This window comes from Gavialis gangeticus, unplaced genomic scaffold (genome assembly GCF_001723915.1).
Source record: "Gavialis gangeticus isolate Ggan-Ray unplaced genomic scaffold, GavGan_comp1, whole genome shotgun sequence".
Classification (NCBI taxonomy): domain Eukaryota; kingdom Metazoa; phylum Chordata; order Crocodylia; family Gavialidae; genus Gavialis; species Gavialis gangeticus.
In genome coordinates, this window is record NW_017728998.1 from 12,436,757 (window position 1) to 12,448,499 (window position 11,743).

Consider the following 11,743-nt stretch of genomic DNA (forward strand, 5'->3'; position numbering starts at 1 on the left):
CAACTGCGTGGTCAGGATAATTATACATGTATAATACAACACAAATATTATATTCTATGAAGTTTAACTTCCACGTTAGGCAGGACATGGATCATTAGGAACCACCATCTTAGCTAAGACCTTGGTGAGATGCAAGGGAATGATTCTGCTTCTATGGGAGTTAAGGCATTGACTGAACTATTGTTAATAGGAACAAGAATTGGCCGAGATTACTCTGACTAGAGCATCATCTTATTCAAGAAAGAGAACATTTTTTTAAGTTGTGATCAATGCAGGTTGCTAGCAGAAGCCTAAATTTGTCATATGACAAGACAATGAAGAAATCCACAAATTAATTGGTTGCCATGTATTGTTGTCCATCGACACTGTGGGACAGGTCAGCTACAAATAAAGGACAATAGGCCAAAACCTGCTTTCTCCTTGATCCTGCAATGACATGGAGCTTGCATGGGGTGTTGCACAGAAATTTTGTCCACATACAGGGGGTGGTTTGCAAGATTTGGGCTCTGGTAGTTTTCCCCACGCTATGGGGAAGGGAGTCAGTTGTACCAATTTATAGGCATAAATGTTGTGCTCAGCTTTAGGCCTCTTTCCTAGATGGTCCAGCCACTACTATGGTCATGTAAAGAAGAATCCAGGCTTACTTCACTTTGAGAATGATTCTGCCAGAGAACACCATTTGCCCTGTTAGTAGCTTGCTCTCAACTGATCACTTTTAAAAGGCAATCCAGTGCAAGAGATATAGCAAAACAGCATATCAATAAATGCCCCTACGCTACAGGTATAATGCTGCAATTTCAAACAGATTAGGAAACTTTAGACCAAAACTGAAGACAAACGGTCAGTGGAAAGCAAAATCTCTAAACTACTTCTAAGGAACAACTTCTGTTTAACTTTTAAAATGGTGCCTAGCAATTAAGAATGCTAGAGCTGCACATTCAAAATAGCAGATTTTTCAAACAGTGGTTTTATTATTTATACTAACAAAAAAAAAAGTAGCTGAAGACTTATGATTTCTTGCAGGGTGGGTGGGGAGGGGGAAGAAGTTCTAAGCAAAACTAGCCTCATTCCTAAGGAGACCCCATTGGAAATCAAATGGACCATAGTCTTTAATGAAAGGGAACACTATTCAGAGCTCTTGTGGAAGAACAATAATGCTGTAAATACAGCTATCTTTATGCAAATCTCTATTCAAGAGAAAAGAAAACACAATAAAGATCCAGAAGGTAGCATTATTTGATGACATAATTGACTCAACATGTGGCAGAGATAAGAATGACAGAACAACCCCTATATGCATTTTAGAGGATTCATACCTATTGTGGGAAGTTAAATTAAAGGTTTCAGTTGAGAGATATTTACCAGAAGTGATGAAAAACAGAGGGGGACACAATGTTTTTCCACACACAATACTGGTATTTAACAGTGTAAGATGTCAATTACTTACGAAATCTGTCTTGCTTATCCCAACTGTTTGTCACTGAATGCTGCACAGCAAGGATGAAATTCACTCTCTCCTGCACGATGCCTAAGTAAATTATCGTTATATATACTGTACTGCCTAAAGACTTAAGTCACAATCAGGGCTTCATTACTTTAAGCATTGTATAAACACAATACCAAAGTAATGCTTGACCTCATGAGTTTATAATCTAATTTACATCAAGACCAAACAGCTAGGAGTAACCAATCCTGCAAAACACTGAAGAGCAGAAATGGCGCAGGGAAAAAAGTGCAGATTTTCCTGTGCAAGGTGGGAAGTGAAGGCTGCCATCACTGACAGAGTGGAGGTGTCTAGGGAGCATGAAGAACTTTCCATGCATCAAACACACAGACAGACAAGGAAGGAACTGCAGAACCTCAAAGCTGCTTAATTCATTGCCCTACGGAGGGCAACAAAAATGGTTAGGGGGTTGAGACACATGACTTCTGAGGAGAGGCTGAGGGAACTGGGCTTAGTCAGTCTGCAGAAGAGAAGACAGAGCAGGGATTTGATAACAGCCATCTACCTGAAGGGTTGTTCCAAAAAGGAAGGAGCTGGACTGTCCTCAGTGGTGGCAGATGACAAAACAAGGAGCAATGGTCTCAAGTTGCAGCAAGGGCCGCTTAGGCTGGATATTAAAAAAAACACCTCACCAGGGGGGTGGTGAAGCACTTGGAACAGGTTACCCAGAGAGGTGGTGAACTCTCCATCCTTGGAGGTTTTTAAAGCCTGGCTTGACAAAGCCTTGGTTAGAATGATCTAGTTGGAGATGGTCCTGGTTTGAACAGGGGTTGAACTAGATGACCTCCTGAGGTCCCTTCAAACCCTAGTTTTGTATGATTTTATGTTCATTCAGTCTCCTATGCCATGAGCACTCCCCTATGCCTATGGCACTCCAGCTGCCTTAGTGTAGTGTGAAGGAATGAGTTGGGGTAAGCATTCCAGTTTTTTTTTTGACAGTACAGGCATGGCCAGAGGGTCTCAATGGGACAACTGTGCACCACTGAAGTGAAATTCACTTCTGCAGAATTTGGTGTAGAATACAAGACAATGTAACAGTCCACCATGACAATACACTTCCTCTAAGTGCCCTGTCCAGTTGAGAAGAATTCATTTTTTGTGCTTTGGAGCCAAGATCTGACAAATATTACCTTATAAATGTTACAGAAAGAAACTGTTGAACAAAATTAAAGGGTATGTTAATTCATTTTTTATACATAAGAGGGCCTTTTCTATATAAATGCCTCTCTGGAGAATTTATTCTCAACCTGAGCAAGATAAAAGTCTGGTTTCACCGTAGGTTGCTAGATAAGAATGATGTTCATTCAAGAAACGTCTACGGATGGTTAATTGTACAGTCCTGGCCTTTACATTCTAGGACATATTGAATAGTTTCCTTCTCCCAATTTCAAAGGGTTACTTGAAGAGTAAGATTCTACTCAAGACAAAGAAGCTGGCAGAATCTATTTGGAAATATTTCCTCCAAACTTCCCATCTTTCTTTTCTCCAGCCATAGTTAAATGTTTATAACTTTGTCACAACACAAAACAAAGGAAATATTACCTCAAATCCTTTTACACCATCTCCCAGAGCTTCTACAATCCCAGAGCATTCAAATCCAGGGACAAGGGGCGTCTTGGGAGGATTGTCAATGTTCCCCTGCCGCACCATCAGATCAATAAAATTTAAACCGCTGTAAATACAAGAAAAATCAAGATATCAAAACACAAGTGTCAGCATGGAGGGTGAAGACTCATCCAGGAGGACAGGGGATATGGGGGACCTCACATCATGCAGCAAGTACTGCGGTTTTTCAATGCTGATGATGGGTAGCTGTGCAGCAGGTGCATAGGAGGAATGTCTTCTGTTTCTGAACGCAACAGATGAGCTTGACATCAACTCTGCACAGGCCATGCTAGAGGGAGAGATATTCCCACAGGGCTACAAGATTTGTGATTACACAGAGCCCCTATGCTCAGAGGCAGAGGAAGAGTCATTGCTACCGATTCATGCTAAAGGCCATTACCATCTAGGTCAGACTCGGATCCTGACCCATAAAAAATATTTTCCACTCTTGAAAAATACGTACATCTCTTTTAGTGTTAAGAAATAGGCAGCGATACAGACTGCTTCTGTGAAGAAGGACACATAGACTATGCAAGGTACATGAAGCAAGCTTAGTGTGGTACTTAACTCTTCATTAACTATACACAGTTGTAAGCGAGCTGACATACCAGTGGCTTATTTTAAAGCAATGACTGGAGATGGGCTTTTAGAAATGCAAAACACTTAGCTCTGAAGATTTTCTCCAATGACTTTGTAAATAAATCCCATTTTAGATTTAAAAAACCTCTAACACTTTAGACATTTTGGTCCAAATGCAACCTGATTTCACTTTACTCATGACGACACAGCTACATTAGAGGCAAGCATCTTCCCGATCATTTGTGGACAGCCTCTCTGCTACAGGCCTTCTTCGAAGGTCTTTGAAGTTTTATGTGACTGGCTGCTTAGAAGAGTGACTTATGGCCTCTTGGATTCTTAGTTTTGTGAAGATCTTGTTACTTTGTCTTTATGCATCATCTCATTTTAGGAAAACAACAACTACATTGTATTTGAATTCCAGCACCTATCCTGCTTGCCAAGTGTCCTGTTGTACAGATTCTGGACACAACAACCAGCACATACAACTTTGGAAACTTTTGTGCTCATAACTAGGTAGAATACACTACAACCCCAGTCAACTGTTTCAGACCATGTTTCCTTAATTATTGTTAACTGAAACAAATATATTCCACAAATTACTCACATGAGTGCTTCTCTACACACATATGCAACCAACAAATGTTCACAGGGATCAAGTTATTCACCTGCATAAGTGTTTAAAAGATCAGAGATGCACACAGACAGAACAGCCATGGCAAACAAAAAGGCAGAAGACATACAAAGCACGACCAAAACACAACAACATTCCCAGGGAGATGGACATCTTTGGGAAAATCCATCTAGTTTAACTATCTCAGGCAACTGTGGGTAAAATTTTAGATGGTGCCTTAATTCTGCCAGTTCACAGCTGCAGGCTTGGTTACAGGCCACACTGAGATAATGAGACTTTGAAAACTCAATCTGAAGGGAAAAGACACTAATCATTGCAATTTTTACAGTTTTGATTGGCAGAAAAGGGCTCCATGCCTCAGAGCTTAAAGAAACATATCAGAAATGTATCAAGGTAACATGAGAGAAACAATACAGAAGATATCATAAGTGTTGTTTAAAATGGTCCTGCTCAAGAAGTGGGAACAGCATGCACTAAGGTCATCATTAAAATTATTATTATAATAATTACACGCATTGTAGAAAAAATTTGTGAACAATGTTGGCTTCAACAGTGATCCTCATATGGCTCCTTTCCAAATTTCAAGCATTTCACGGAGTGTTAATTAGTCTTTCCTACATTCTCTTAAGCAGGTACCAAGGGTAGAGTTGTGATGTACCAGTTAACAGGAGTAAGGTAAGTGACACCAGGACAGACACAGGCTTGACGGTGGCTATGGCTAGCTGTTAATAAACTATGATTATACAAATGTACTCATGCTCTCTCTTTTGTGCACGTTTGCACTCATACATGCTTATGGAACTACGTAGCAGACTTTTTTTTTTTTTTTTGTTGAAAGGACACATTTTCCATTTTTACTCTGATGACATGATTCTAGCAATTCAATTCCTCTCTCTGCCTGGTGTTTTTTTTCTTAGTAAGAATAGCATCATTTAAGGGTTTCTCTCAAATATAATGACTATTAGTAGAAAAGAAGCCACGGCAGAGGGGAGGGGAATCAATTAAAATATTAATATGATACTAATTCATCCTGATCTAAGTTTTCTTCATTTTATTAGTAATCGAGACATAAAATCTGATTCTAACCCGGCTTTCTAGTTATTATAGCCACCTGCTAAATAGCTTCTCTCCCTCTTTTTTTTTTTTTCCGTCTTATATTGGACTTTTCCCCATAAAATTTTTATGCCTTTGATATTTATGCCCAAGTACTTTGCCTACATGTCATTCATCAAAAGGGCATATATAATACATGTGCACATATATCTGAACAGAATTTTACCCTTCAGGATTTTCAAATAAGACAAGGAATAAGTCATTTTAAATACGGATTTCATGACACCGTGTATATAATCCTCATTGACATCAACCAGGTAGCTGAGAATAAAGATGTATTCAGTGCTTAGAAACTGAATCAACTTGAAGGCCCAGAAGTTAACTGCTAATCTATTAGTTATCCCTGTGATCCCTGACCTCATGGAATCTCTTATCAAGGAGATATCTTATGCCTGCTCTAATTTGAAAGGGCTGGTTGGCTGCACTGCATGGAAAAAGAAAGCTTGCTACAGATGAAAGGACTCAAATTAATTTTCCCTGATGCGACAAGCTCCCGAGATTTCAAAGCTGTGGACGTCCTTTCCATCTGACGTGGGTATGTTTGCCAACGTTTGGACAATGGCAGAAAGGGCACACAAATATTATCATTTTTTAATCCATGAACAGTGCACTACCAACATTGTTATATAGTATTTATACAAACAAGCTCCCTCAGACTATGTTATGAAACACAAGAAAGACAGACTGCATTGCACAGATGGAAAAGGAGAAGTCAAGTTGCTTTAAAGGCAGAGTTTGGATTCATACTTCTTTGAAAGTGGGGAAACTATAAGTTTTTAGTGTTGGATAGCATCAAAAGATGTCTTGGGGTAGCAAGTTATAGGATGGAATCCAGCTGATTATGAATTGCAAGTAAAAAAAAAAGTGCCCATTATTAATTTCCCCCATGAATAAGTAGAACAATCTATTGGGTAAAAGATGTGAAGATGGATTTTTTAAATTAAAAATGACTTGAACAGAAAAGCCTGTTGAGATGTCTCAGAAGAGGCCTTGTTTTGGGATTAAGTAATATATAGGAATTAATAAGAAGGTGGATATTGTGATAGACATAATGGATCAGTGCACAATTTGGTGCATCTCCCAGTATACCTTTTGCTTTAAGCCCAAGCGTAGATGTAAAATGGCATCTGAAGAGGAAGGTACACAATAACTTAAAGAACTCATCTCCAGAGCCAAAGGATTAGTAGTGGCTTCTATAAAGAGCTATACTGGGAAAGAGCAGGGATTTTAGTAGGCCTGTAAATTAAGAGTTTGAATTCACACATGAAATCATCCCTTCCTTGACAGTCCCAGCAATGTGGGTAGGGTTTGCCCAGGATGTAATCAGGATGGAGGAAGCCTGTGTCAGTCTGAGGCTCCAGCACCATCTTCCTATTCCTGATAACATAGCTTCCCTGCACTCCTAAACATGGAAGTCAGTGGGTATATTATTATTATTTTTTAAAATCAGATCATCTTCACCACCAGACCTTGAAAGACAGTTAGTTCCTCCTTCCTCTGTCCCCATCCAATGCAGGGCTACTCATTCCACAAGACAAACTCATCCAGTCCCTGACCCTTCCACCAGCCAATGCCACCCAGCCCTGTGGACTGCCCTTCACCTTCCACTTTCGGATGGCACAGCCTGCCTTATGGATCTTACTCTCTTCACTGTAGCATGCATCAGGAATTACTCCAATGAAGTTCGTGGAGTTACAACTGTGCAAGCAAGGAGAGAATCTAGCCCTGTGTTCTCAAAATGCTTTCTCCATCTTTCCTTTGCCCACATTAATCTAAATTGGCTTCTTAAAACCTGTAATCTCCTACCTTGCCCTTTTAAGAACAGTTAATGCTTCCTTTTCATTTAGAGAAATCTAGGAAACATGAGCAAGGTGTACAGGGATATATTTAACACTATGTTCTATTCTGTTACCCATGGGATTGCTGTTATTTGCTTCCGATTTAGCAGACAGTGCTGTTCTACCAAACACCAGCAAAGTGAAGAGGGTCATTTCAACATCACTTCTCATGATGTGCATGTATAGAAGTACAAGCAAGAATAACTCTAATGGTGGAAATAAAAATACTGTGAAGTTATTCTAATTCTAAATTGGACTCTAAATTCAGTGGGGTTGCCCCTGCACAGTTCATTTCTGTCCTGAGCAGAGCGCTGGAGTTGATGACCCCCTTGTGGTCCCTTTCAGCCCCATTTCTTTATGATTTCAGATTTCTAATAGCTCAAACCTACTTCTTTACATATCCACCACAGGTCTGTTTTAGCTATTTGTGTGATCTCAAAAAACAGTGTCCACAGTAAGTGTTTTGTTCAACACAGACTTGACAAACAGGTAAATACAGCAGGGCTTAACTGCTCCATCTTTACCAATCAAGAAATGATTACAGGGAATATGCAAACGCTGTGACTCAGCTTGGACAATGACTGTCGTTCCATCTCTTAGTCACTGAATGAGGCTAACTCATCACAACCGAGATGCTTTCAATCAAATCATTGATATTTCAGGCCTTCAAAAAAATGATTCATCTGGCATAGTGCTAATAGGAACATGTCCTGCAATTCCCTTGTTCATAGTACTCCAATACCTGTATACTTCATTTAACTGTTTTGATTCCTATGCTGAGTAGAGAACAAGCTCATACTTGTGCCTCTTATTGGCATATATCAATTTTCTGCTTAATATTTAACAAAAGCCGGATGATTTGTTTGATTCTTCTTCCCCCCATCCCATTTATACCTGTATTATTTTCCAACACCCATCTTCGATTTCACATTAACTTAGCTAAGTTAATTAGTCAGAGTTGGCATGCAATGCTAGGGAGACTCACCCTAGATGTCCATCTACTTTGTCCAGTACAGCATGCCCATGATAACATACAAGTTGCACATACATTTTCCTTAGCCAGTCTCCCAACCTAGATCACACACCTACACCAGCAGCACCATTCATCCCCCTTCCTCTTCTCTATCAGCTCCAAACAAAACCACTAGTGGATATGATCTTTTCCCAAATACCCTTATCTCCAACCTCACTCAAGCTTTGCCATCTGATCCCATCACACTTTCAATACTCACTAGAGACAGACATTACACATAAACCAGTTTAAGCAATCAGAAATTAGTTTAAACCTGTAACAGAAGAGACATTCAGTGCACATAAACTGGTTTCAAAACAGTCGAAACTGGTTTGAGATAAACCTGGTTGAATGTAGTATCAGACTTAACTGATTGAGCTCAAACTGATTTATGCAGTCTGTCCCAGACCCCTTCCTGGTTCACCTGCCCACCCTGTGGAGGGGGAAGAGTTCCCCTCGGGGGCCAGGCAGCCTTGAACAGAGCCCCTCTCCCCACCCTGCAGCGGCAGAGGAGGAGCAGGGGAAAGAGTCCTCCTTCAGGGCCAGGCAGCCTTGCAGAACCCCCATCCCCATCCCACAGCAGCAAGGCAAGGAGGAGGGGGAAGAGCTCCGCCCCAGCACTTAACAGACCCCCCTTCCACACCCCACTGTGCTGGGGGAGAGGGGAAAGAGGGGGCAGAGTTCCCCTCTGAGGCCTGGCACCCCTGTGTGCTAGGATTGCTCCCAGCTGTCATGGAGCCACTGGGGTGCACAAAGCTCTCCCCCTCTTTCTCTTTGCCAGCCACGGCAGTCTGGCCACGCTCCCTCTTCTCCCACCCTCTGAACCATGCAGACCAAGGCTGGGGTTTAAACCCCTCCAGACCTGGCCACGCCCTCCTCCTCAGCTCAGCCCTGTAAAAGGGAAGGGTGGGCTGCTCTAGCACCCCTGGGATTCACAGGCATGTGTCTGCATTTCCAGAATGAAAAGGGAATGTCTACCCACTTGCAAACTGGTTCAATCTCTGCAGGATAGACTAACCTGCAAAAATTTAATCAATTCAGGCTCGCACTTTTTGAATGTCTATCCCTAGGCCAGAAGCTCAGGGCACATAAACCACTTTCAAAATAGCTGAAACTGGTTTAAGATAAACCTGGATGGATGGATGTAATATCAGACTTAACTGATTTAGGTTAAATCAGCTTATTGAACTTCTGTCCCAGATCCCCTCCAAATTCAAATTAACTCACAATCCCCCAGCATCCCATGATGCTTTGCACCCCCTCCACAACCCCCTCTCTTACTCGCAGGGTGGGTGGGCCAGCCTTGGCCCAAGCTATATGCTCCATCTCAACAGAGGCATGCTCTAGCGCCCCCCAGCTTCTGGCCTGGGCCACTGCAGGCATGTGGCAGCATTTCTGGAATCAAAAGTCTGTTCACTTGCTTATCAGGTCAATCTAATGCAGCTTAGTCTAATCTGCAACAACTGAATCGATTCAGCCTCAGGCTTTTTGACTGTCTGTACCAGTAAGGACTTCTATCCATTAACAGGCATTTGGCTGTAATAGGCCAAAAAGGCTTCCCCGACCCATGCATTCTGCAGTTTGAAGCCTGCTATAGTTTCAAAAAAAAATCTACATTCTGGGAGGAAATAAGCAGAAATTTTCTTGAGAGCCTCTACTGATGGAATAAACAGCAAGTGTACAACTCAAGTGATTTATCAGCGGTATACCAAAACCCGTTGAAGTCAACTACAGTTATACCAGGGCTGAGTATGATTGTTTTTCCAGCTGAAGTGTAAGCATTGTTATTTGTGACACACAGCAAATAGTCTGTCTTGATGTAGAGAGACTCTATGGTGACATGGGAAGTCCTTAAAATACAGGAGGAATTTTGAAGGGAGCAGATCCACATGCATGTAAAATTGCAAATCCTCGCTCCAAATATTTAATGATCGAAAAATACCCACGAAGAGACATTAAAGCCCTCTCCAATAGGGACCAAAGCCTTACAGAGAGAAAAAAAGCCACCAAGCAGGTTTTACTATATTCAACATTGTCCAACATGAATTACTTCATTTATTTCCCATAGTGTCCATAAGGGCACTTTTCAAAATAAGAGAGAAGGCAAAATTCTCTGCTCTGCAGCTACATCCACCACTCAGCTCACTGGATAGCAAACCTTTCTGTTCGGTGGTAAGAGTGCAGGTGTGTTGGAGGAAAAAACATTTTAGTCGGTAACAAACCAGCTGATTCTGACAGACCCAGTACGGAAAAGCAGAGTCGAACTAGCCAAGATGCACAATCAATGTCTCTGCTTTGCAAGCCTATCAAAATGCTGCAGTTGAGGAAGCAACACCTATTGGATACACTAAATAAAACAGCCTCGTTGCCATAAAACAGCATCACTTTCAATGCCGATCGTTTCTAAAATAAACACCTCAGCCTTCACTTTGACATTTATTTGCCACAAATGCCAGAGCAGTAGAAACCTGCAATCATCAGAACACGCCACTAACTCAGGCCATTCACACAGGCCGGGCTGCAATTCCCATAGATCCTGGGTAAAGTTATTCGGTGTCTGTCATGCAGAAAGTCACACTAGAGGAGTCCAATGAACCCTTCTGGCCCTGTCGTCTGTGAACCCAAAGGGAACCCTATGCACAGAGGCAGGCAGCCTTGGGCCTCCGCAAGTGACGGGGATGCTGCTTGGAGAGGAAAGCACCTGTTTGAAAAGACCAGGCTTGATGGGAAAGCTTGCAACAAGTTGCTAATCATCGTCTACTACTGGCGGATGGTGAAAGGGTCTTTCTCTGTGGGCAGCACTCATGCAAAAGCGTGAAGAAAATAGCACGAGCAGCGGGAAGTGATTCTGAGTGCTCTCAAGGCAAGCCGCGGCTGCTCAGCTCTCCTGGGTCCATTACAGAGATCCGCCCCCCCACAGCCACTTTGTGGAAAACAGGCCTGGTTTCTCCAGACCTGGCAAGCAACCCAAGATACCCCTGTGCCATCGTGTCAGCAGCAGCCAAGCCAGGGCTGCTCACCCCCTCATGCTCGCCACGCCTGAAGCAAGTGCACTAAGGTTTGCGGCTTCCCTCCACCCTCCCGTCATGCCCAAACAAGGTGGGCAAGTTCGGAGAGAGGCCCAGGAACCACAACGGGCTGCGGGAGGGTGTCTGGCAGCTGCCCTGCGGCAGGGCTCCTTCGGGAGGGGCGAGAAGACAGCATCAGGGATGGGGGGAATCAGTGCAACAACTGGGCGCTTCCCACTCGGAGGAGGAGGAGGAGGAAACCACAGGGCTCTCCACAGTTTGCATCACAGGGATGGGAGGGACCTCCAGAGGCATCCAGTCCTGCCCCTTGCTCATGGCAACACCATCCCCGCCAAGCCCTCCAAACCCCCAAGGATGGAGACTGCACCGCCTCTCTGGGCACCCCCAGCCCCTCCCCCGTCCTGGGGCTGAATCCAACCTCAGCCCTGCCCA

The 11,743-nt window shown here is 42.8% G+C and overlaps 1 protein-coding gene across 1 annotated transcript in view; it reads right to left on the reverse strand.

Annotated features, from left to right (window-relative positions):
• Positions 1-11,743, reverse strand: part of VAT1L (vesicle amine transport 1 like) — a 101,047-nt gene that overhangs the window by 88,734 nt on the left and 570 nt on the right. The window contains exon 2 of the mRNA XM_019505517.1: positions 3,047-3,176. Within this exon, the coding sequence (XP_019361062.1) occupies positions 3,047-3,176 (130 nt within the window). The remainder of the gene's footprint in view (positions 1-3,046; positions 3,177-11,743) is intronic.